The 26,675-nt window shown below is 38.4% G+C and overlaps 3 protein-coding genes across 3 annotated transcripts; all 3 read left to right on the top strand.

Moving 5' to 3' along the window:
* The first annotated feature begins 1,992 nt into the window (after positions 1 to 1,992).
* Positions 1,993 to 3,767, top strand: LOC146581544 (uncharacterized). The gene is made up of 6 exons (XM_085249058.1): positions 1,993 to 2,035; positions 2,140 to 2,469; positions 2,632 to 2,988; positions 3,196 to 3,321; positions 3,455 to 3,513; positions 3,621 to 3,767. The coding sequence occupies exons 1-6, from the start codon at positions 1,993 to 1,995 to the stop codon at positions 3,765 to 3,767; spliced, it is 1,062 nt and encodes a 353-aa protein (XP_085105184.1).
* A 6,779-nt stretch (positions 3,768 to 10,546) lies between these two features.
* LOC146581543 (uncharacterized) lies at positions 10,547 to 13,181 on the top strand. The gene is made up of 6 exons (XM_085249045.1): positions 10,547 to 10,559; positions 11,556 to 11,885; positions 12,062 to 12,418; positions 12,593 to 12,718; positions 12,869 to 12,927; positions 13,035 to 13,181. Exons 1-6 carry the CDS (start codon positions 10,547 to 10,549, stop codon positions 13,179 to 13,181), a joined length of 1,032 nt encoding a protein of 343 aa, XP_085105171.1.
* Positions 13,182 to 21,215: 8,034 nt separating this feature from the next.
* On the top strand, positions 21,216 to 23,257 carry LOC146581542 (uncharacterized). Its single transcript, XM_085246699.1, has 6 exons — positions 21,216 to 21,272; positions 21,385 to 21,714; positions 21,876 to 22,232; positions 22,361 to 22,486; positions 22,584 to 22,642; positions 22,752 to 23,257. Exons 1-6 carry the CDS (start codon positions 21,230 to 21,232, stop codon positions 22,896 to 22,898), a joined length of 1,062 nt encoding a protein of 353 aa, XP_085102825.1. The 5' UTR covers positions 21,216 to 21,229; the 3' UTR covers positions 22,899 to 23,257.
* The last annotated feature ends 3,418 nt before the right edge of the window (positions 23,258 to 26,675 follow it).

Genomic DNA, 26,675 nt, shown 5'->3' with positions numbered 1-26,675 from the left:
CAAGAGAGAAAATTCAAGTTCTATCATTCCCAAGGGCATAGTAGCGTCATGGCTTGAAAGGAAGGCTACGCAGAGAAGAATTGAGGCTAGAATTTTCCGCTCTTGCAGCCAACCCAGTAATTTTGTTTCCACCTATCTGGGGGCACCAAAAAAAGAAGTATTTCTCCCAGTAAGAGTGGACTACTGGTAGGTGGTTCTAGGGATCAGTTATTATTCTGCTCGCTAGTACCATTTGTCTGAACCAGGACTCCCTTTGCAAGTGCTCACTGACTCTTGCGGTGAGCAAAATCTTCTTGATGAAAACCGATTTCAACAGCTTGGAATCCCCACTATGCTCCAAGCCTCTGACCACCCCACTTTTACACTCAGCTCCAACACTCACACAGAGTCTGTTCACCTAGTCATCTACGGCAGTGGCTCTGAGTTGTTGAAGTTTGTTGTATTCACTGCTCCCATATCCGTTTGGATTTGGGGAATCCCCTGGTTATAAAAACATAACCCACTTATTAACAGAATGTAAGAGAGACCAAATGAATGCTGAAGCTTATTTCGCACAACTATAACCTCAAACTCAACTGATTTATGTATTGTTCCCAAGGAGTACCATGACCTCAGCCATGTGAGCCATATCAACCATACGACAGCAGAAGAGATCTTCTTCCTGGTGCTTCTCTTCCCTTCTGTTGCCTTCTGTTCGCCCAAACAAGTGAATTAGTTGTGTGACCTCATTCAACTCATTTTAAGTCTATGTCTAACAAAGCATTTATAAATGACACTGAGAGGTGAACAGGACCTCAAGACGCAAACAAGTCTCAGCTGTTTTCACAACAAAAAACAACAACAAACAAAAACAAACAAAACAACAAACAGCCAGAGCATAAAGCGATAGAGTGTAAACACTACATAGTATCCATCATGTTAAACTGTAAAGCAAAATGTCTTTGCAATATTTGAGCATTTGAATTTCTTTCGTACAAGTAACTCAGATGAAATGAACAAAGTCATGGATGGTCTCCTTCACCAGCACAATGCAAACTGTGTGCAGCTCCTCAGAGTAAGGAGGTGATCAGGTTGGTGACCATGTTGTTCCTATCTCCTTCATAATGGAGAACCAAAGCAAAAATGAAAACCACAGGCTGTATAAAGCAGAGATGTTACTGCATTAAATCAAGAAATGCCAAGATTCAGTGGCCATTATGAATATAAACGCAACTTTTATCATAAAATCGGAGCACGAAATCCACACATATGTTATATTTAGTAGTGGCTATTGAATTTATTTATTTGATGCAGTAACATCTCTGTTTTATATAAAATTAAGAACCATGAAAATGCCATTTGCTTTGGGATTCTTCTGAGCGAAAGAGATAGCAAGCCACCCCTGAACCTGATCACCTCCATACCCTGAAGTGATCTGAGTTTTTACTTTGCAGATAAGCAGACCACGCCCTGTTCTTTCCTTATTTAGCCGAATTCAGCTGTGTGAAAGCAGAGCACAAAATACCTTAACTTCTTCCTTTAATCCAGGTGCACTTTGGAGCCTGACTTGATTCTCTAACTCCTGACTAAAGCTGATACACATCACCTAAGTGTCAGCTACATGAAAACTAATATGCTAATGAGTAAAAATAAATTACTATAACACTTAATGTGAAACATTAACTAACATCATCACCAAGGCCATAATACACTTTCCTGTTTTGATTTCCTGAGGAAACTGTTGTAAACATATGTGTGTACTGTAAACAGCCCACTGTAAGAAAACCAAAATGAGAGTCAAACATAAATTAACATAAATGTGTTGCTGGTGTTGTTTCATGTATTTGGGTATGGCATATTTCCATTGTGGTAGTGCAGTGAAACAACACTACAGTGAGAAGCCAATAAGATTGCTCTAAAAATTGTTCCCTCCCATTTGATACGGTTAAATGTAGACAAATCCTTTCATAATGCAGCTTCAAACGTCTGCTGTGTCAAGAGGAAAAAAACAAAATGCTGACAATTTTTTATATACTGCTCCTGATCAATATTGGGCGTAAGTACAGAATTCTTAATCACTGAATCACTGTGGTGTATTAATCTAAAAGATTATATGAATATATGACTGTTGGTAACCATGATTCTGCTTTTAATTTTCAGGATGCTCAGATCATCAGATCTTTGACACCAAAAATGTTGCTGTTGAGGAAAATGTGACTCTGAATTGTTTCCGGGATCATCGTTGGCTTTCAACAAACTTATTCTGGATCAGACTTGTTTCTCAGAGCTTTCCTGAAGTTCTAGGATCAACAATATCTTATGATTCTCCGACTATTGAAAAGATTCATCACATTACAACAAAACAAGAGCCTGGAACTTTTGTTCTGCATATCAACGGAGCACAGTTAAGCGATACAGCTGTTTATTACTGCATCAAAGTAAGACAGCGCAAGATGACATTTTTGAAAGGAACTTTTCTTCAAGTCAAAGGTAAGTGAAACAGAAACAGCAACACTAATGAGTCAACCACAGCAAAATTATTTACCGTTTTTATGTGTTTATTTGCGTAATTCCTGAAGACACACTATTTCAATATAATTGAAATTTTTATTTAACTGAATATAATGAAACATATTTATTTTTATTTCATAGGACCTGACCCAGGCATCACTGGTGTCACTCAAGACTCTTTGTCTAATCCAGTCCATCCAGGAGACCCAGTAACTCTGCAGTGTTCAGTCCTCTCTAATTCTGAGAACAGAAGATGTACAGAAGATCACAGTGTGTACTGGTACAGAACCAAACCAGATGAGTCTCATCCAAGTTTAATGTACAGTCAAGGAAACAATAGTTATGACTGTGAGCGGAGTCCTGAGGCTGCCTCCCAACAGAAATGTGTCTACAGCTTCTCCAGGAACGTCAGCTCGTCTGATACAGGAACTTATTACTGTGCTGTGGCCACATGTGGAGAGATACTGTTTGGAAATGGAACAAAACTGAATATCGAAGGTAAGTGTTTTCGTATTAAAATAAAAAATAAAAATATATAAATGTTTATATTTTATTTAGTTTTGACTACAATGGATTTAGATGAAGTACATCGGCACATAATAATTGATGAATCTATGTATATAGATTATAAATATTATTACATTTCAGTTTCATTATTTTATTATTTCATTATTTCACCTTTAATAAGAGCTTTTTCCAATATAGTTCCAGTTGTCCGTCATTGGGATTTGACCAACACAGTTCTCATTCTGCTATGTGTTGCTCTCAGCATAAGCCTGATTGTCATAGCCTTCCTCATTTATACCATCAAAGAAAAACACAAAACCTCGGGTAAGAAGAGTTACTTCTATATCGATTTCTTGAATAGTATTTGGTTAGGTCATACTCATTTACAACTGATTTGTAAAGTAAAATACAGTGAAACATTTGCTTCTGATCACTTTTTCACATTGTTTTAATCCAGCTGCTGTTTCTCTACAAACAAATACAGAATCAACTAGGACTGAACATCAAATTCATAAAGTAAGAAATTTTGCAATTAAAAGCCTGATGGAAAAATAAAACCAGCAGTTTTTAATGATAGTCTACAGATGTGCATTTCAGTTGATAAATTTTGATGCATTTCTCAGAGACACGAGGACTCATTGACTTATGCTGCGCCAACCTTTATCAAGAGAAACACTCGCAAAGCAGAGAGAAGGAACACGAGAGCAACAGAGACAATGTGTATTTACTCTGATGTCAGAGCTTTTGAGTGTGGAAAAAGTGAAGCTTAAGCAAAGCTTGTATTTCATCTCCCTTTCATCTTCACTTTGGACTGATATTTAATATTGCCATGCCCAGATTTCATTCACTGAGTCTGGATATTAAAAGCAGAAGAGAAAAACATTCAAATGATGAATATGTGAAAATAAGTCCAGTAAGTCATCAAACACAAAATGTGCTTTGGAACAACTACAACACATCAAATCTTTGTATTTTTTAATTCATGTCCCATTTTCTTCACTTTTTTTGTTTTGCTTTGTGACAACTGTAACAGAGATACAAAACACTGCACAGAAAGTTCTAATGTACCATTTTGTTGTGTGAGCACTTTGTATCTTTCAGCTGTTTATGTCAGGTGCTCAGAAAACAACTATGTTGCACCTGTTTGGACCTGTTTGGTTTGTTAGTTTTTCTCTGTCACCCTGCATGAAATGCTTTTTATGTATGCTCTGTAGGATCTTGCAGAAGCTTTATTAAAACACTCAAATGATATCTGAAGCTTGGTTTCTCAGATTTCCACCACAGATTGTAATTAATTTGTATATATGAGAAGTAACTTTACATTAATAAATACATATAACGCCCACAGCTTTCCTGTTGCAAAGTAATGCTAGTGTGATGCTAGTCTGTTAATGTGCAACACAAGAGCTCTGAAAATGGATTTAATTAAATACATCCAACATAAAATGTAAGTAAAACACAAAATTCTGTTTTAACTTTGATAGTACAACATTTAAATGAGTCATTTTCATCTATTCTCTTACGATTGAACCATTACTCTGTATACTAAGGCAATATAAATATTCCCTTTAAAATCACACACACATTTTTCTTTCTTTATTCAGCTGAGTTCCTGTTTAAAAACAGCACAAAACAACTTATCTTATTTAATTCAGGTGCGCTTTGGAACTGAGCCTGACTTGATTTTCTGATTTGTCTGACTAAAGCTAGCTAACTGACTTCAATAAGCTGACAACTAACCAGAGTTGAACCGCAGGAGGGAGCTAAAAAAAAGTGCAAACTCTTGAACATCCCACAGGCATTCCCATTCATTATTGAGTGATCCCTTGTGACAAGGGAGCAAAGCTTTCATCAGTTAAATATACATACTGTTTGTGATCTTTACACTTGTTTTTGAAGCTCTGTGAAACACTCGCTATTGTTTTGTGATTACGTTATTCGTGTTCTACTTTAAATGAAGATGTTTCAGTATATTTAAATTAAAGTCATCTGTGACACCAGCTGCTCAGTCTGTCTTCCTCTGTCTTAAACCCTATTACATATTTAGACTCTGGTCAAACATCTTCTCTGTATTAGGCAAATTATATTTGTATAACCCAGAATCTTTCTGTGTCACTTTGTGCTTTGTCTGTTTCTTTTTCTATTGTGACAACAGCTGACTGTTAGTGCTGACCTTTCTGTTTCATTTTTAAAGACTTTGTAAGTCATAAATGAGGTCACACTAAATCCTGAATTAACTACAAACTGCATAAATGAACTATGAGTTACAGTATGAAGTGAGGATTCACAAAACCTCTAGTAACATGCTTACTCACAAATAGCTTGCTGTATATGTGTACATGTGTACACAAATGAATTAATCATTTACATAGATTTTCTAAATAAGAGCATGAACCATTAACAGCTTTCATAAAGTGCAAACTTGATGGAATCGGTTAAAGTAAATTTCACTGATTCCATCTTAAGTAAAATACTCAAATGAAAAAGAAAAGAATGAAACTACACAGTTTTTTCCTTTATTAGACTGCTGCATATTTTGAAATATGTTAAATCACTAAAACATAATCCAGGTTTTTGTAACTTAGGTTTTGGGATTTGCACTGTACATTGCACTGGATAATAAAATAGTCCCATTTTGAGTCAGCTAGGTAAATCACAAAATAAGTTCTTTTCAATCTTCCAGCACATTGTGTGTCTTTGAGAATAATTTCACGAAAGATCAGTCACCTCTTATTTTGAACAATGTTTCACCAGTGGTGGTTAGCACCATTGCTCATAGTAAGAAGGCCCTGGTTTGAATCTAGCCTGGGGATTTTTTTGTGTGTAGAACTTGAATGTTCTCCTTGCATCTGCACGGGTTGTCTCCAGGTACTTGGCTTCCTCCCACAGCCCAAAGACATGCACGGGTTTAGACTAACTGATGGTTCCAAATTGGTCATAGGTCTGAATGTGAACATGAATGGTAATCTGTATTGATATGTTAGCCAGGCAATACATTGGCAGTCTGTCTAGAACAGTGATTCTTAACCCTTTAAGACCTACCATAGAACATGGTAGGTCTAATATAGCCAAGGCTTATATTATATTTTACATGCTGTAGAGCCATTTTTGGGAGCATTTCAAGTTGCTATACATCAGTACAACCATTATAACCCAAATCTTAATAATATGTATGCATTACATGCATAGTAATTACATAAATTGCAAAAAAGTGCAATAAACTACAAAAAAATTGAAAATTTCAACGTAGGAAGTGTTATGAACAGCTGATCGGATCGGCAAAGCCTTTTTCTGGAATATTATGTTTTTGTTGCTGCAAGCGATTTTTATGCCATTTTTGCAAAGCTATATGTGGAAGGAAACTGATCTAGGACAAGCTGATGGCATAAGATGTAAGTACATCTCCTCCAGTTTCATATGCAAAAGAAAAATACTGTGCTAGCTTACGTGGTTCCAGTTCTACCTGGATTTAAAAATAGTTACACAAAACGGAGTGTGCCCGCTCCAACCGGCTTTAAAGGGTTAAGAGCTGCAAATTCTTTTTAGTTTTCGACCTGTGGGCCCCAGGACATCATAAGTTATTAATTGAAGACACCAGGGACTACTGTCAGTGCGCCCCAGGGTGGCTGTGGCTACAATGTAGCTTGCCATCACCAGTGTGTGAATGGGTGGATGACTGGATATGTAAAGCGCTTTGGGGTCCTTAGGGACTAGTAAAGCGCTATATAAATACAGGCCATTTACCATTTACCATTTTACTGTTATCCATGAAAATCTCAGTTACAATACAGCTTCCCACCACTTGGTGGAATTTGTTTAATCAGCCTCAATAAGCAAGCAGAAGAAAACACTCTCCCCGCTGTTTGCAGTTAGCAAAATATATGCAGAAGTACTTAAAATGGAAAAATGAAGATGAAAGTTTCTGAATGGTGGAGCGGAGAGCCCAATGTGTGGACTGTGGATGCTATCCAATCATAGTGGAGGAACTGATTTTGTTCCATGAATTGTTAACCTGTTTGGCATTTTGTTTTATACACATAATAAATAAATGTTTACCACATTGCATCATGTTATCATCTTTTTTATTTGACAAGGTTTTAGCTATTGAATGTTTCACCAGTGCTGGCTAGCACTATTGCTCACAGTAAGAAGGCCCTGGTTTGAATCTAGCCTGGGGACTTTTTCTGTGTAGAACTTGAATGTTCTCCTTGTCTCTGCGTGGGTTCTCTCCAGGTACTTGGCTTCCTCCCACAGCCCAAAGACATGCACGGGTTTAGACTAAGTGATGGTTCCAAATTGGTCGTAGGTGTGAGTGTGAGCGTGAATGGTTATCTCTATTTATATGTTAGCAATAACTTGAACTCCTGTCTTAGAATGTAGTGTTTGTACCTTGTCTCTTATCGTATGGAATAAGTTTTCAAATTTGACAACTTCACCACAATCAAACTCATTACATTTGCATTACTTCTCAGTAGTGTTTGTCTGTGTGCACATCCACATATTTAAGTCCCTTGTTCAACCACTTCAGTCTAACTTTATCACTGTAGCATTTTAAAAACAAGTCAAGTCAAAATGTCAAACTCAAATTGATTTTATCATTACACACACAAAACTGACATGTACTTGCATTATGATCTTCACATTCATTGTTATTCACTTAATTTAATTTAATTTAAAAAGGTATTTTTTCAATGTGAGGAGAACCAAAATTCATTTTGAGTACTCCATGAAAAGAAGTTTAGTTATGTACAGTCACAGTTATCCACAGCTTTCTTCACTTTGATAGACATGATTATAGTAAAACAGTGACTGCCATATACATATTTTCCAGTGAAAAGGACATGTTACTAATTTCCAATAATCAGAGCGTTTCCTGAGAACTGGGTGCAATTTTATGTGTATGTATTAAAGGTAAATTGAATGATGATATATCTATATATCTATATCTATATATATATATCTATATATATATATCTATATATCTATATGTATATATCTATATCTATATATATATATATATATATATATATAAAAACACCCAGCACGCCCCTGCGGGCGGTTTATCCTTCAAGCTCGGGTCCTCTACCAGAGGCCTGGGAGCTTGAGGGCCCTGCGCAGTATCTTAGCTGTTCCCAGGACTGCGCTCTTCTGGACAGAGATCTCCGATGTTATTCCCGGGATCTGCTGGAGCCACTCGCCTAGCTTGGGAGTCACCGCACCTAGTGCTCCGATTACCACGGGGACCACCGTTACCTTCACCCTCCACATCCTCTCGAGCTCTTCTCTGAGCCCTTGGTATTTCTCCAGCTTCTCGTGTTCCTTCTTCCTGATATTGCTGTCATTCGGAACCGCTACATCGATCACTACGGCCGTCTTCTTCTGTTTGTCTACCACCACTATGTCCGGTTGGTTAGCCACCACCATTTTGTCCGTCTGTATCTGGAAGTCCCACAGGATCTTAGCTCGGTCATTCTCCACCACCCTTGGGGGCATCTCCCATTTTGACCTCGGGACTTCTAGGTTATACTCGGCACAGATGTTCCTGTACACTATGCCGGCCACTTGGTTATGGCGTTCCATGTATGCCTTGCCTGCTAGCATCTTGCACCCTGCTGTTATGTGCTGGATTGTCTCTGGGGCATCTTTACACAGCCTGCACCTGGGGTCTTGCCTGGTGTGATAGACCCCAGCCTCTATGGATCTTGTACTCAGAGCTTGTTCTTGTGCTGCCATGATTAGTGCCTCTGTGCTGTCTTTCAGTCCAGCTTTGTCCAGCCACTGGTAGGATTTCTGGATATCAGCCACCTCCTCTATCTGCCGGTGGTACATACCGTGCAGGGGCCTGTCCTTCCATGATGGTTCCTCGTCTCCCTCCTCTTTCTTGGGTTTCTGCTGCCTGAGGTATTCACTGAGCACTCGGTCAGTTGGGGCCATCTTCCCAATGTATTCTTGGATGTTCCTTGTCTCATCCTGGACTGTGGTGCTGACACTCACCAGTCCCCGGCCCCCTTCCTTCCGCTTAGCGTACAGCCTCAGGGTGCTGGACTTGGGGTGAAACCCTCCATGCATGGTCAGGAGCTTTCTTGTCTTTATGTCAGTGGCTTCTATCTCCTCCTTTGGCCAGCCTATTACCCCAGCAGGGTACCTGATCACGGGCAGGGCGTATGTGTTGATGGCCCGGATCTTGTTCTTACCATTCAGCTGACTCCTCAGGACTTGCCTGACCCTCTGCAGGTACTTGGTGGTTGCAGCCTTTCTAGCGGCCTCTTCATGGTTCCCATTTGCCTGCGGGATCCCCAGGTACTTGTAACTGTCCTCTATGTCTGCAATGTTGCCTTCTGGTAGTTCGATCCCCTCAGTTCTGACTACCTTCCCTCTCTTTGTTACCATCCGACTACACTTCTCCAGTCCGAACGACATTCCAATGTCATTGCTGTATAGCCTGGTAGTGTGGATCAGTGAATCGATGTCTCGTTCACTCTTGGCATACAGCTTGATGTCATCCATGTACAGGAGGTGGCTGACAACTGCTCCGTTCCGTAGTCGGTATCCGTAGCCAGTCTTGTTAATGATCTCACTGAGGGGGTTCAGGCCTATGCAGAACAGCAGTGGGGACAGAGCATCTCCTTGGTAGATCCCGCACTTGATGGTAACTTGTGCTATGGGCTTGGAGTTGGCCTCTAGTGTTGTACGCCACATCCCCATTGAGTTCCTGATGAAGGCTCTTAGGGTCCCATTGATCTTGTACAATTCTAGGCATTCCAGTATCCAGCTGTGGGGCATTGAGTCATAGGCCTTCTTGTAATCAATCCAGGCAGTGCACAGGTTGGTCAGTCTGGTCTTGCAGTCTCGGCTGATTGTTCTGTCTACCAGTAGCTGGTGTTTTGCACCTCTGGTATTCTTGCCAATTCCTTTCTGTGTCCCGCTCATGTATTGACCCATGTGCCTGTTCATCTTAGCCGATATGATGCCTGACAGGAGCTTCCATGTAGTACTGAGGCAGGTTATTGGTCGGTAGTTGGAGGGGACCGGTCCCTTCTTGGGGTCCTTGGGGATCAGGACCGTCCGGCCTTCAGTTAGCCATTCCGGGTGTCTCTCGTTAACTAGCAGCTGGTTCATTTGTGCTGCCAGACGCTCGTGGAGTGCAGTCAGCTTCTTCAGCCAGTAGGCGTGAACCATGTCGGGCCCTGGTGCTGTCCAACTCTTCATACTGGAGACCCTTTCTTGGATATCTGCCACTGTGATGGTTACTGGACCCTGTTCAGGGAGGTCACTGTGGTCTGCCCTCAGATCCACTAGCCACTGAGCATTGCCGTTATGGGTTGCATCCTTCTCCCATATGCTCTTCCAGTATTGCTCCGTCTCCAGCCTTGGTGGTGCTGTTTTCTTATTGTTCCCTTGCCACTGAGAGTACACCTTTGCTGGTTCTGTGGAGAACCAGCAAGATTGATATATATCTATATATATATATCTATATATATATATATATCTCCTTAACACAGAACCATGAATCTAACCTAAATTTGTCTTATTTCATGATGAGTTCAAAATGTATTATGAAGGTAAGACAATTATCAGCTGATGAAGTTTCACAATTACTGTATGTCTACTAATATTTTACTTTGCAAATAGACGACAGTTATTTCTGAATGAGGGTAAAATGTTCTCAACAATATCTCTATTAAACTCAGGCAAAGAAAGTTCAGCAAAGGACTTTAGGAGATTAAGGAGTGGAGCGGGAGGTTTGTCAACTAGTCGACTGCAGTTTAAATTTGGCACTTTTTACTCTTTGTTTCCACTCACTGATTAGTTAGTTTTTCACTCAGTTTCGGGGTTTGCATTCATTAGCACCAAAACGCACTTTAAGGGTTGGGCTAAGATGTGGTTTGGGTTAATATATGACTATAAATATGAATATAAATGGAAATGAGAATGAGAAAAAGCTTGCTCACCTCACAGTCCCAATAACAACGGATGCACTACAGCACTTTTTATGTAGATGTCCTAAGTGTGAAACTAATAAATAATAATAACATAGGGTAACACGGAATCTGGAACATTAACTAACATCACACAAAGTCTTCACATTTTCTTGTTTTGATTTCCGTATGAGGAAATTGTTGTCAACAAACCATGTGTTGTCTACTGTAAACAGCCCACTGTAAGAAAACCAATATGACAGTCAAACATAAAATACCATGAGTGTGTTGCTGGTGTTGTTTCATGTGTTTAAGCTTTGTAAATGGCATATTTCCATTGTGGTAGTGCAGTGAAACAGCACGACAATGAGAAGCCAATAAGATTGCTCTAAAAGTTGTCCCCTCCCATGCAATACGGTTAAATGTAGACAAATCCTTTCATAATGCAGCTTCAAACGTCTGCCGTGTCAAGAGGAAAAAAACAAAATGCTGACATTTTTTTATATACTGCTCCTGATCAAAACTGGGCGTAAGTACAGAATTCTTAATCACTGTACTGTCACTGTTTATATTAATATGAATGTTTATATGACTGTATCACTTTTGATGAGCATGATTCTGTTTGGTATTAATTTTCAGGATGCTCAGATCATCAGATCTTCGACACCAAAAATGTTGCTGTTGGGCAAAATGTGACTCTGAATTGTTCCCGGGATCATGGTTGGCTTTTAACAAACTTATTCTGGATCAGACTTGTTTCTCAGAGCTTTCCTGAAGTTTTAGGATCAACAATATCTCATGATTCTCCGACTATTGAAAAGATTCATCACATTACAACAAAACAAGAGCCTGGAACTTTTGTTCTGCATATCAACGGAGCACAGTTAAGCGATACAGCTGTTTATTACTGCATCAAAGAAAGTCAGCTAACCATGACATTTTTGAAAGGAACTTTTCTTCGAGTCAAAGGTAAGTGAAACAGAAACAGCAACACTAATGCGCCAGCGACAGCAAAATTATTTGCAGTTCTTGTACTTTTGTTGCACAACTCACAGTTCCTAAATATGCTCTATTTTAATGTATTTGAATTGTTTTAAATTCAACAGTATTTAATGAAACATATTTATTTTATTTTTATTTCATAGGACCCGACCCAGGCATCACTGGTGTCACTCAAGACTCTTTGTCTAATCCAGTCCATCCAGGAGACCCAGTGACTCTGCAGTGTTCAGTCCTCTCTAATTCTGAGAACAGAACATGTACAGAAGATCACAGTGTGTACTGGTACAGAGCCAAACCAGATGAGTCTCATCCAAGTTTAATTTATATTCAAGGAAACAATAGTTATGACTGTGAGCGGAGTCCTGAGGCTGCCTCCCAACAGAAATGTGTCTACAGCTTCTCCAGGAACGTCAGCTCGTCTGATACAGGAACTTATTACTGTGCTGTGGCCACATGTGGAGAGATACTGTTTGGAAATGGAACAAAACTCGATATCGAAGGTAAGTGTTTTTCTATAAATTATTGTTCATATTTTAGTCAATATTGACTATAGAACAATTAAGTGAATGTCAACAAATACTAATTAAAATGAATTTATATGTATAAATTATAAATAGTATTGCATTTCACTATTACTTCACATTAAATAAGAGCTTTTTTCAACATACTTTCAGTTGTCCAACATTGGGATTTGCAGAAGACCAACACCGTTGTCTTTCTGCTATGTGTTGCTCTCAGCATAAGCCTGGTTGTTATCGCCTTCCTCATTTATACCATCAAAGAAAAAAACAAAACCTCGGGTAAGAAGAGTTACTTCAGTTTTGATTTCTCAAATTATATTCAGTAACGTCCTATTAGCTGCTACTCATTTGTAAAGCAAAATACAGTGAAACATTTGTTTCTGATCACTATACAGTTATTTACTGTTTTTTAAATGGTTTTTTTTTCAGCTCCTTTTTCTGTAAAAACAAATACAGAAACAACTAGTGAAGAACAGCAAATTCAGCAAGTAAGACATTTTGCAATAAACAGCCTGACAGAAAAAAATACTTTAACTTTTAGTGATAGTCTACAGATGTGCATACAAGTTGATAATTATTTTTATTTTTTTCTCAGAGACACGAGGACTCATTGGCTTATGCGGCACCAACTTTTACCAAGACAAACACTCGCAAAGCAGAGAGAAGGGATGAAAGAGCAACAGAGGCAATTTGTGTTTACTCTGATGTCAGAGCTTTTGAGTGTGGAAAAAGTGATGCTTGAGCAAAGCTTGTATTTCATCTCACTGGGCCATCAGCTAATACACTATGTGGCAACTAATGTGTTATGTATGTATTTGTGACAACTGTATATTAAATATGAATATTGAATTGGATTATTGAATTCAATTAGAAAAATAAAATATAGCTTCACTTTGGATGGATATTTAATATTGGAATACCCAGCCTCTGCTCTCTGAGTCTGGATATTGGAAATGGAAAATAAAAACATTTAAATGATGAATATGTGAAATTAAGTTCAGCATGTCAACCAGACATGAAATTTGGTTTGGAACAACTACAAGACAACACATCGTTCTATTTGTTTACTTTAATGTCCCGTTTTCTTCACTCTTTCTCTTTTGCTTTGTGACAACTGTAATAGAAATACAGAAATCTGCACAGAAACAGGTGTTATAACTATGTGGCACCTGTTTGAACCTGTTTGCTTTGTGATTGCCTTTTACTCCGTCAGCTTGCATGAATTATTTTTTATGTTTATTCATGAGGATTATGTAGAAGCTTTAATAAAACACTCATATGATATCTGAAGTATGCTTGCCTTCTCAGATTTCCACCACAGATTGTAAATAATTTGTATATATGAGGTGTACTTTTACATTAATAAATCCAGTGTCGTCGCAAACTAGTCTAGTGTGATTTTCAGTCTGTTATTGTGCTACACAGCAAAATCTCCAGTGTTAAATTAACACTTTTGACAGTGTTATATGTTTAAAAGTAACCTAGTCAGTTTTGAAGATTAACAATGGCTAACACTGAGCAGTGCTGATTTTCTAACACTGGAATATTTCTAACATTTTGAGTTATTTTCCAGTGTTAGAAAATCAGCACTGCTCAGTGTTAGCCATTGTTAATCTTCAAAACTGACTAGGTTACTTTTAAACATATAACACTGTCAAAAGTGTTAATTTAACACTCAACAGTGTTGTATTTAACACTCAGAGGTGTGGACCCATATAGACACTCTCCAGTGTTAATTTAACACTGGAGACAAGCGAGCTCTAAAAATTGAATCAATTAAATCCATCCAACATAAAATGAAAATCAAGCCCAAATGTCTGTTTGAACTTTAACAGTACAACATTAAAATCACAATTTTCATGTCCATGTTTTATGTTATGATTGAACCATTCCTCCATATAATAAGACAATCTAAATATTCTCCTTAAAATCACACATGTTAAGTTTGTGTGTTCTAGTGTTCTAGTGTAATATGGTGGCAGATTGAAATAAAATGTTAACGATGAATGAATGACTAAAAGCAAGCAGAAATATGAATATTGACTTACCTTCAATAACAAGAGAATTCAATTAGAAAAATAAAATCCATCTTCACTTTGGATTGATATTTAATATTGTCATGCTCAGACTCCGCATCTGTCTGGATATTAAATATGTGAAAGTAAGTCCAGTACGTCTTCAGACAAGAAATTTGGTTTGGAACAACAACAAGACAACACATCTTCGTATTTGGTGTTTTTTAAACTCATGTCCCGTTTTCTTCACTCTTTCTTGTTTTGCTTTGTGGCCGCTGTGATAGAAATACAGAAATCTGCACAGAAAATTCTAAAATGCTATTTTGTTTTGTGAGCTCTTTGTATCTTTAACTATTTATGTCAGGTGTTCAAAAAATAACTATGTGGCGCATGTTTGAACCTGTTTGCTTTGTGATTACAGTTTTTTTTCCATCAGCCTGCATAAATAGATTTTATGTCTGTTCAGGAGGATTATGCAGAAGTTTTAATAAAACATTGAAATGATAACTGAAGTATGCTTGGTTTCTCTGATTTCCACCACACTGTAAATAATTTGTATATATGAGAAGTAACTTTATATTAATAAATACAATGTCCACGGTTTTCCTGTTGCAAACTAATGCTAGTGTGATGCTGGTCTTTTATTGTGCAACACAAGTGCTCTGAAAATGGATTTAATTAAATACATGCAACATCAAAAGAAAATAAATCACGTAATTCTGTTTTAACTTTGGTAGTACCACATTAAAATAACAAGAGTCATTTTATGTATTTTGTTATTATTGGACCATTACTTATCTAAATATTCCCTTTAAAATCACACACACCATTTTCTTTCTTTTTTCAGGTGAGTTCACCTTTTTAAAAGCACAGCACAAAACAACTTATCTGATTTGTTTAATTCAGGTACACTTTGAAACTGAGCCTGACTTGATTGACTTGTCTGACTAAAGCTAGCTAACTGACTTCAATCAACTGACAACAAATCAGAGGAAAGTTGAACTGCAGGACGGACTAAAGAAATGCTAAACTCTTAAACATCCCACAGGCATTTCCAGACATTATTGTTTGTGATCTTTACACTGGTTTGTGAAGCTCTGTGAAATACTCACTATTGTTTTGTGATAACGTTATTCTTGTTATATTTTAAATGAAGACGTTTCACTATATTTAAGTTAAAGTCCTCAGTGACTGCAACTGCTCAGTCTGTCTCTTTCTGTCTTAAACCCTTTACAAACTCAGTGTCAGGAATCCTGATACAGGACCCAAACGCAGGACCTTTGAATGCCAGCACTGCGCTTATTTACAGTGGGGTGAACAACAAAGTGCAGAATATTTTTGGTGCACTCCAGGTGAATGTGTTTGCATAATACTGAATCTTTCTGTGTCACTTTGTGCTTTGTCTGTTTCTTTTTCTGTTGTGACAACAGCTGACTTTTAGTGCTGACCTTTCTGTTTCATTTTTAAAGACTTTGTAAGTCATAAATGTGGTCACACTAAATCCTGAATTAACTACAAACTGCATAAATGAACTATGAATTACAGTATGAAGTGAGGATTCATAAAAACTAGTAGCATGCTTACTCACAAATAGCTTGCTGTATCTGAATCAGTTAACCATTTACTCAGATTTTCTAAATAAGAGCATGAACCATTAACAGCTTTCATCAAGTACAAACTTGATGGAATCGGTTAAAGTAAATTTCATTAATTCCATTTTAAGTAAAATATTCAAATGAAAAAGAAAAGAATGAAACTACACAGTTTTTCCATTATCAGCACTGTTGCATATTTTCAAATATGTTAAATCACTAAAGCATAATCCAGGTTTTTGTAACTTAGGTTTTGGGATAAGTACTGCATAATAAAATAATTTCATTTTGAGTCAGCTAGGTCCATCACAAAATAAGTTGTTTTTAATCTACCCTTCCAGCACATAGTGTGTCTTTGAGAACAATTTCACGAAAGATCAGTCACCTCTTATTTACTTTGAACTTAATGTTTCACCAGTGGTGGTTAGCACCATTGCTCATAGTAAGAAATTCCTGGTTTGAATCTAGAATGGGAACTTTTTTGTGTCTAGAACTTGAATGTTCTCCTTGCATCGAATCAAGGAGAATGCAAGGTACTTGGCTTCCTCCCACAGTCCAAAGACCTGCATGGGTTTAGACTAAGTGATGGTTCCAAGTTGGTCATAGGTCTGAATGTGAACATGAAAGGTTATCTGTATTGATATGTTAGCCCAACAATAGATTGGCAGCCTGTCTAGAACAGTGATTCTTAAGAGCCGGACCTTGAGGGCCGCAAACAATTTTTAGTTTTACACCTGTGGGCTGCGAGGCCCGCGGGACATCATAAGTTAATTGAAGACACCAGGAAGATCTCAGCCTGGGCGTCTATTGTCTTGTGTAGTCTGGAACATGAGTGGATGACGCGGTGGGTGCAGTTTTCTCTGTGGTGGGGTCGGGTGGGCTGTCCCGGGCTGTGCAGCCTGCTGGAGCGGGTGGACTGGGAGGAGGAGTTGGCCATCCAGTTGGGGTCTGTAGCGTGGGGCCTCCCTGCTGCTGCCGAGTCGGGGCAGTCTGCTTTTCTCCACCCCAGGGAAAAGGGTAACACTACCTGGATCTGGGTGCAGTTTCCCCCTCCAGGGGCAAGGGTACCTAGACCTGGGGTATAGAGTACGCTTGGGGAGTGTGATTGTGTGTACAGCGTCTCTTTGTGTCTGTCTCCACGTTGGGTGAGTGTGGAGTAAGTGCATATGAGAGCATGAGGGTGGGAATGGATGTTTGTATCTGTGTGTGCCTGTATGTCTGTGTCTATATGTCAGGTTGGTTATCAGACGCCACCTCTCTGGGGACATCTCAGGCCCTCTAAGGTATGGAGGTCTATCTCTCCCACCACTTCCCCTGCCAGTGGCAGACGCCCGCAGACATCGGTGCATTGGTGGTTCTTTGTGTCTGGGGATGGGCGTCCGGGTACACACCAGCTCACTCTTGGTGGCGTCTTGTTGGGTCCTGGGGCTCGCTCGGGCCACTTCGGGGGTGGGGTGCCCTTGGCCTCTCAGCCTGGGGCTCGGTCACTCAGGCACAGCTGGCGGCCGGCGGAGCTCACGGGCGCGTCACTGCAACCCCCCCTGGCTTCTGCTCCGCGGCTGCTGAGTGAACCTTCATCTGGGACTCTCCTCAGCTCTTACTGGGACAGTGGCGCGGCTGCCCCTCTGTTGGTCTTCCTTGGTCTCTTGTGTTCTGGGGGCCTCTGGATGTCTGGAGTTTTGATCTCCTCCATACCTGCTTCATGCCCTGGAGGACGGGGCTGTGGCCCCCCCACACCCTCTAGCAGATCATTACATGAAGGAACCTTTAAAAAAAACAAGCACGTCCATGCTCACAGGTGTACACACGGGTGATCACACACACAAACTACACCCTTTTTGGCTCCTACTTCGAAGCGCACTGTGTGCTGTCGATCTTGCGTGCTGCACGGTAATATTTAGTATTTACTGTCATATTCCCATAGATCATTGTGATGTTGTTTATTCTATTACTCTTGTTCTCTTCTGCTTGCTTTCTTTTTTTCTTTCTCAACAGGTGATCCAGGTGATCGATAGATGCATTTTTTTTCTTCTTCTTTCTCTCTGCTTATTCTGTTGGTTTTTGTTTTGGTTTTTTTTGGGTTTTTTTGCACTTCCCCCCGTCCCTCTTCTCAGCTGTTTTTTTTGTTCTTTCTTTCTCCCCTTCTTTCCTCCAGTCAAGTCTGTCCTGTATTCAGCAAATGAAAATAAAATAAACAATAAAAGGTGAATCAAATGGACCATTACGGCAAGGCTGGGATGGTCAATTTGGTTGGGCATCTTTCTTTGCCTTTAGACAACAACTCTGATGGCAAAAGAGCCAAACGGGACAGGCAAAAAAAAAAAAAAAAAAAAATTGAAGACACCAGGGACTACTGTTATCCATGAAAATCTCAGATACAATACAGCTTCCCACCACTAGGTGGGATTTGTTTAATCAGTCTCAATAAGCAAGCAGAAGAAAACACTCTCCCCGATGTCTGCAGTTAGCAAAATATATGCAGAAGTTCTTAAAATGCAAAAATGAAGATGAAAGTGACAAGGGCCCCTCCCAAAAGGCAAACTTTTTGCACAAGTACAACCCTGACTTCCTGAAGTAAAGGTTTCTGAATGGAGGAAACAAGGCGGAGCGCAGATCCCAATGTGTGGACTGTGGACTAATGCAATCCAATGATACCGGAGGAATTGATTTTGTTCCATGAATTGTTAACCTGTTTGGCATTTTGTTTTATGTGCAAGTTCACATTCACATAATAAATGTCTATCACATTGCATCATGTTATCATTTTTATTTGACAAATAAAAATGATAATAACATTTAGCAGTTAGCTGAAATAGATTTGATTTAGTTATTAAATACAAAGCAAACCAAAAGTCATGAGATGACCATAGAGGGCGCTGCAAATAAGCTACTGACCATCCCAGCCTCAAACAACAGTGTGAGCCATCTTATGATGGCCTTAGACATACAGCATCATCCTCTGGAAAGAATAAAAAGAAGTCCATTTTGCTGTTTGCAACTAGACGAGTCCACTTATGTCACAAATGGTGCATTGCTGCTGGTTTTTGTTCATTATTGCTGGACAGCAGTATGCATGAAGACATGCTGTTTAGTGGAGAGCTACCAACACGAGCCACAGCTCAGGAATGTTTCCACTGCATTGATGAATCCCTGAGGATCCCAGAGAAGGACACGTGGATTTACGACCCATTTTTTCGTGGATCCCACTGAAAATTATGTTGCTTTACCCTCACATCTGGAATCCCAGCTTCTGGAAGTTTCCACCGACAGCACTTTAAAGTTGCAGTGGGGCAAACTGGACCTGGAGTCCTTCTGGATTGATGTCTCAAAGGAGTACCCATGTCTGACATTGAGAGCTGTGAAACTCCTTCTCCAATTCAAAACTACATATCTGTGTGAATCAGGATCTTCCATTGTGACCACAGCCAAGACCAAAGCCCGAAACAGACTCAGAGCAGCTACTCTGAGAATGAGCCTTTCCCCCATTCCACCCAGACTGGATTAGATCGTGTCTCAGAGGCAGGCTCAAGTGTCTTATTAAGAGGTGAACATAAAAGGGGAGTTGCAGCTTGCCAAAAAACATGACTGCTGTGACTGTTGTTGTTCATTTGTCTCAAATACAAAGAGTAACTTCTGGTTTGCCAGTGAAAAAAGGTTTACCGCTGAAGCAACTTTTAAATTCACTCACAGATTATAAAGCTATATTTTCATTTGCATGTTTTTTTAATTTGTAAGTTTATTTATTCATTCATTTAACCAGATTATTATCACATTATTGATCCAATTTTTATTTTTACCCTTTTTTGTCTCTTTTGCTGTAATAAAATTGAATTATTAATTACTTTTGTGTTATCAACCCTGATTTGAGCCTTTCAGTTTCTACTTGCAGTTTGATTTGTTCCAGAAATTGTTAACCTGTTTGGCATTTTGTTTTATGTGCAGTTTCACATACACATAATAAATAAATGTCTATTACATTGCATCATGCCATCATAATTGATTTGATTTAGTTATTAAATATAAATCAAACCAAAAGCAACATCAACTTATTCAATACAGTGTTAATATCTGACTGGGCCCCGGGCCACCTTGTAGTAGAAAAGTTGGGCCCAGAGGTAAAAAAGTTTAAGAACCCCTCTTTTAGAATGTAGCATTTATACTTTGCCTCTTATCCTGTGGAATATGTTTTTAAATTTGACAGCTTTTCACAATCAAGCTCATTATCTTTGCATTCTTTGTCAGTATTTGTCTGTGTGCACACCCATATATTTAAGTGTCCCTTGTTCAGCCACTTTAGTCTCACTTTACTAAACTAGAATTTAAAAACAGGTATGGAAAAAACTCAAATTTAAACTGATTTTATTATTAAACACATAAAACTGGCATGTACTGCCATTATTCACGTTCATTCTTATTCACTTTGAAATGTAAAAAAGTATTTCTTGAATGTAGGGAGAACCAAAATTCATTGTGAGTACTCAATCAAAATAAGTTTAATAGTGCACAGTCTCAGTCATCCACTGTTTTCTTCTCTTTGATAGAGGTGATTATGGTAAAACAGTGACCGCCATATAAATATTTGTCAATGAAAAGAACAGAATGGAATACTTAAAATTTCCAATAATCAAAGCACTTCACAAGAATTGCGTTCAAGTTTATGTGTATGTATGAAAGGTAAATTGGATAACGATATGTGTGTGTGTGTGTGTATGTGCAGATGAAGCAAATAAAGATTCACAATTACTGTATCTCGATTAATATTTTACTTTGCATATACATGACAGTTATTTCTGCATGACCTAAGTGTGAAACTAATAAAATAGGATAACCCTGTATCTGGAACAATAACTAACATCACGCACAGCCTTCACATTTTCCTGTTTTGATTTCTGTTTGATAAAACTGTTGTAAACAAACCATGTGTTGTCTACAGTAAACAGCCCACTGTAACCAAACCAATATGACAGTCAAAAATAAAATACCATGAGTGTGTTGCTGGTGTTGTTTCATGTATTTGGGTATGGCATATTTCCATTGTGGTAGTGCAGTGAAACAGCACCAGAGTGAGAAGCCAATAAGATTGCTCTAAAAATTGTTCCCTCCCATTTGATACGGTTAAATGTAGACAAATCCTTTCATAATGCAGCTTCAAACGTCTGCTGTGTCAAGAGGAAAAAAACAAAATGCTGACAATTCTTTATATACTGCTCCTGATCAATATTGGGCGTAAGTACAGAATTCTTAATCACTGAATCACTGTGGTGTATTAATCTAAAAGATTATATGACTATATGACTATATGACTGTTGGTAACCATGATTCTGCTTTTAATTTTCAGGATGCTCAGATCATCAGATCTTTGACACCAAAAATGTTGCTGTTGGGCAAAATGTGACTCTGAATTGTTTCCGGGATCGTCTTTGGCATTCAACAAACTTATTTTGGATCAGACTTGTTTCTCAGAGCTTTCCTGAAGTTCTAGGATCAACAATATCTCATGATGTTCCGACTATTGGAAAGATCCATAATATTACTACAAAACAAGAGCCTGGAACCTTTGTTCTACATATCAACGGAGCACAGTTAAACGATACAGCTGTTTATTACTGCATCAAAGAAAGTCAGCGCAAGATGACATTTTTGAAAGGAACTTTTCTTCGAGTCAAAGGTAAGTGAAACAGAAACAGCAACACTAATGCGCCAGCGACAGCAAAATTATTTGTAGTTTTTATGTTTAGTTGCAACAACTTTATTTGCCCAATATGCAATAATTTAATATATTTTTGATTTAACTGAATATAATGAAACATATTTATTTTTATTTCATAGGACCTGACCCAGGCATCACTGGTGTCACTCAAGACTCTTTGTCTAATCCAGTCCATCCAGGAGACCCAGTAACTCTGCAGTGTTCAGTCCTCTCTAATTCTGAGAACAGAACATGTACAGAAGATCACAGTGTGTACTGGTACAGAACCAAACCAGATGAATCTCATCCAAGTTTAATTTATAGTCATGGAAACAATGGTAATTATTGTGAGCGGAGTCCTGAGGCTGCCTCCCAACAGAAATGTGTCTACAGCTTCACCAGGAACGTCAGCTCCTCTGATACAGGAACTTATTACTGTGCTGTGGCCACATGTGGAGAGATACTGTTTGGAAATGGAACAGAACTCGATATCGAAGGTAAGAATTTTTCTATAAATTATTGTTCATATTTTAGTCCATATTAACACATTATTATTATTACACATCAATATTAGTTTTACATTTCACTCTTACTTCCCATTAAATAAGAACTTTTTTCAATATAGTTCCAGTTGTCCGTCATTGGGATTTGACCAACACCGTTATCTTTCTGCTATGTGTTGCTCTCAGCATAAGCCTGATTGTTATAGCCTTCCTCATTTATACCATCAAAGAAAAACACAAAACCTCGGGTAAGAACAGTTATTTCAGTAAAGTAAAATACAGTGAAACATTTGCTTCTGGTCACTATTTACAGTTATTTCCTTTTTTCAAATTGTTTTAATCCAGCTGCTGCTTCTCTACAAACAAATACAGAAACAGCTGGTGCAGAACAACAAATCCAGCAAGTAAGAAATTTAGAAATAAACAGCAATCAGCGCATAGCTATGAGCAATTTTTCTTGTTAGTCTATGGATGTGCATACAAGTTGATGGATTTTTTATTTTTATTTCTCAGAGACATGAGGACTCATTGACTTATGGTGCACCAACTTTTACCAAGAGAAACACTCGCAAAGCAGAGAGAAGGAACACGAGAGCAACAGAGACAATGTGTATTTACTCTGATGTCAGAGCTTTTGAGTATGGAAAAAGTGATGCTTGAGCAAAGCTTGTATTTCATCTCCCTGGGCCATCAGCTAATACACTATGTGGCAGCTAATGTATTATTGTATGTTTAAACCTGATGTATTTATTTGTGATGACTGTACATAAAATATGAATGATGATTTGTCATACCTTTAGTAACTCACAAGAATTCAATTTGGAAGAACAAAATCCATCTTCACTTTGGACTGATATGTTATATTGGCATGCCCAGACTCTTAGTGTGTTTTAAATGCATTCCTTTACCCTTTCTGTTTTCCTTTGTGTCCGCTGTAATAGAAATACAGAAATCTGCACAGAAACATCTAAAATACTACTTTGTTTTGTGAGTTCTTTGTATCTTTCAGCTATTTTTGTCAGGTGTTCTGAAAATAAGCAGAAAATAAACTTTGCTTTTTATGGGGCTCTTGCAGAAGCTTTATTGAAACAATCAAATGATGTCTGAAGTATGTCTGGTTTCTCAGCTTTCCACCAAAGACTTCATCATATATGAGGTGTAACTCAGTTTCCATTTGTTGCAAACTGATGCTGGTTTGACTGTTGCTGTGCAATACAAGTGCTCTGAAAATAGAATCAATTAAATCCATCCAACATGAAATCAAAATAAAGGACAAATTCATGATTTGTCTTTGAAATCAACACATTAAAATAACAACAGTCCTTTTCATTTAATTCTATCATGATTGAACCATTACTCCATATAAGAAGATAATCTAAATATTCCCTTTACAATCACACATGTTCAAGGACGTGTTAGACATGATAACATAATTTGCTGATTAACTGCTAAATATATAATGCTACGAGTGACAAATGAATGACTAAGCAAGCAGAGCATCTCTAAGCTGCTCTGCCTAAAAATCAATATTTCATGTTAAATTTGGGCACCATTTGCTGAACAGCCATTACAGAGCTTAGATACCTGACCTGTACTAAGCACAGGTATTCCTGATATAATTTGGGTCCATCAGTGGATTATCTCTTGAGGTATTTCTGTAGAAGCAGGAGATTTCAACCAATTTTGTAGTAAGATTATCTGCATTTGATTTAATCTGTTGTATAAAAATCTTTGTCTTTTTGGTGACATGTCATGCCTGGCACCTTGTGCAGGAAGTGCTGAATGAACTTTTAAGATATCACCAACTAAATTTTGTTTTCAGGTACAGCAATCTTATCAAACTATTGCAGCTCAGATTGTGTTATAGGTACAGACAGATACAATTTTTGAGACATACTAAACTTTTTAGGATGTCAGACATACTAAGCTGTCTGAAAGGCTTGTATCTGTGGCTCAGACCTTGCTTGTGGATTTTTACAACAGGGAGGTGTTGAGGAAGGCGACCTCTTTCTTATTATGTTTAGACCATCCTCTCCGCAGCTTCCCTCGAGTTGCTGGTATAAAGTACCTGCAGTGAAGACCAAGAGACAGTCTTTTATACATGCTGATATTGTCATGCTTAACAATATTAAACCATAAGGGTTGTTGCCATCATTGAACTTTGTTGATTGAGTTTGTTTATGAGTCAGCTGGGTCCATAATAATAGTATTTCTGCCCTGCTGGTACACTGCTGTTTTACTTTTGCTTTCAAAGAAGATATATTATAGGTGTGAGTGTCTTTGTCTTTGTGGTAGTAAACAGTAAAAAGAATATAATGAACCCATGTGCATTTGTAGTTGAAAAGCTTCATAACATTTCCTGAATTGGAGTGGGACTTCAAACCCCTGGGTTTGGTGCAAACCTGACACAAAGATCTGAGCTGGTCTAAAGACTGAAAGAGTGAGAATGACAAAAGGAAAGTAATTTTTGAATAGGACACTTAATTTAACTCTCCCATGATCACGCTCATGATCTTTGCATTGTTTGTTAGCTGAGATTATAAACATTTGGCTGTGTGCACACTCATAAGTGTCTCTCTTGTTCAATCCCTTGAAATCTAATTTTACTAGTAAAGTATATTAAGGAACAAGACTGTATTCATAAACTCATTGTGAGATTTAATGTGTAACTGACATCTAGTTGCACTATCCTTATCACATGTGTTCTTATTTACTTTAATTTACTTAACTTTTAAAATGTGCTTTTTGAATCAGAAACTAACTCTAGTCTGTAAGGGGGAAGTCCTCCTTCACTCTGTTGTCACCTCACTCACCGCATTCACTGTTTTAAAATAGATTGCTTAGAGAATGGACGAGTTGTTCCAGACCATGAATCGCACCTAAATTCATTCTGGGTGCTAGATCAACAGAAGTTAAATGGTGTCAAAGTTTTCCACTGTTTTATTCATTTTTATGAAAGTAATTGCTGGGCCTGCATTACAACAGGCCTGCTAGTTCAGACTTGAAGAAAGCAAGATAGAGCAGCAATCGATCGGTTTTACTTGCTAGCAAGGGAAGGATCTCAGAGCAGCCTTTCTGCCCTTGATCTCAGACCACTCCAAAGAACATCACCCCACTGCAGCCTTTTATTGTGCGACACACAGTTTACACCAACAACCATTGTAAAACCCCCCTATGGTCACAAAAGGTTAAAACACTGTGTGTGTGTGTGTGTGTGTGTGTGTGTGTGTGTGCACGTGAGTGTGTATGAATGGCGGTGCGTTTGTGTGACTTCCTGCTGAGGATGTGCCTACAGTTACACTATAGCCGTCCTCACCATTCAACAGGCTGGGGAGGGGAGCAAAAACAGAAGAATGTCTTTGATCATACAGTTTAAGGCAAGACTTACAAATTTAAGTACAATGATGACAACATTTAACAATTTCAACCTAACAGTAATCATGATAAAGAGAAGATGACTGTTATATTGATGCAGCAAAGAGAAGGGAATGCCTAAAATTTCCAGTAAATCTATTGTTTTCTAAAAGCTGGCTGACACTTTTTATGTGTTTGTGTATGAAAGTTAAATTGTGTGAATATAGGGCTTAAGGTCCAGTGTGTGTTATCTGAGGGCATCAGGGCAACCTGTTCTCACTAATACTTTCATAAAAATTAAAGCAAAGAAAGTGAACAAATTGCTTTAGGGTTTGGGTTGGAGGTGCAAGTTTCACAATAAAGAGACACTAGATCATGTTCTGTTTGGGAATGGGCAGTTTATTTTCCACTCACTTCTTGCATTTATTAGCAACAATAATAGTTAAGTGGAGTTGGTTTGGGTTAATGTATGAATATGAATACCGCCCACTTTCACTCTGTCAATTTAGCAGTAATTGGCTCTTCGCTTTTTGGCTAGCTGCACTCAAACGGGAAAATCCAGGTGTTAGTCATAATGTTTGAGTTTGAAAAGCATTTTATAAACTAAGAAAAATATGAAGAAGAGCCTGTTTGGGTCACCAGACCAACAAGCTGGAGTCCACACTCCAGCTTTTCCTCACCAGGTCGGGTATACTGTGTGCAATCAGCTATTTTATGCACTAAAATATTCTCTCTTTTCCCAACATACCAAACAATAACCTGTATAACAGGTTACTACACGAGTTTCACACCTAAACCATAACTGTTTCTTACAAGACACGATTGGAAATCCTAACATCCATCAGCATATTGCAAAAAACAACAACAACAAAAAAAGAAACAACCCCCCCCCCCCCTCCAATTACAGTCTTCTTCAGTTACATTTGAGTAAGTAATCCAAAACAAACTCGACAAAATTTGACGGAAATAAGAGAATGCCGCGCTCTTATTTTCACCGAGACCTGGCTTTCAGATAAAGTCCTGGAATGGGACGACACATGCTGCGTACTCACTCTCTTGCATTCAGATCAAGCAATGAGATGG

The sequence above is a fragment of the Mchenga conophoros genome, linkage group LG2, assembly GCF_057382185.1.
Source record: "Mchenga conophoros isolate Kocher_MC1m ecotype Shallow Benthic linkage group LG2, M_conophoros_male_GT1.1, whole genome shotgun sequence".
NCBI lineage: Eukaryota > Metazoa > Chordata > Actinopteri > Cichliformes > Cichlidae > Mchenga > Mchenga conophoros.
This window is presented reverse-complemented; position numbering and strand designations above follow the sequence as displayed.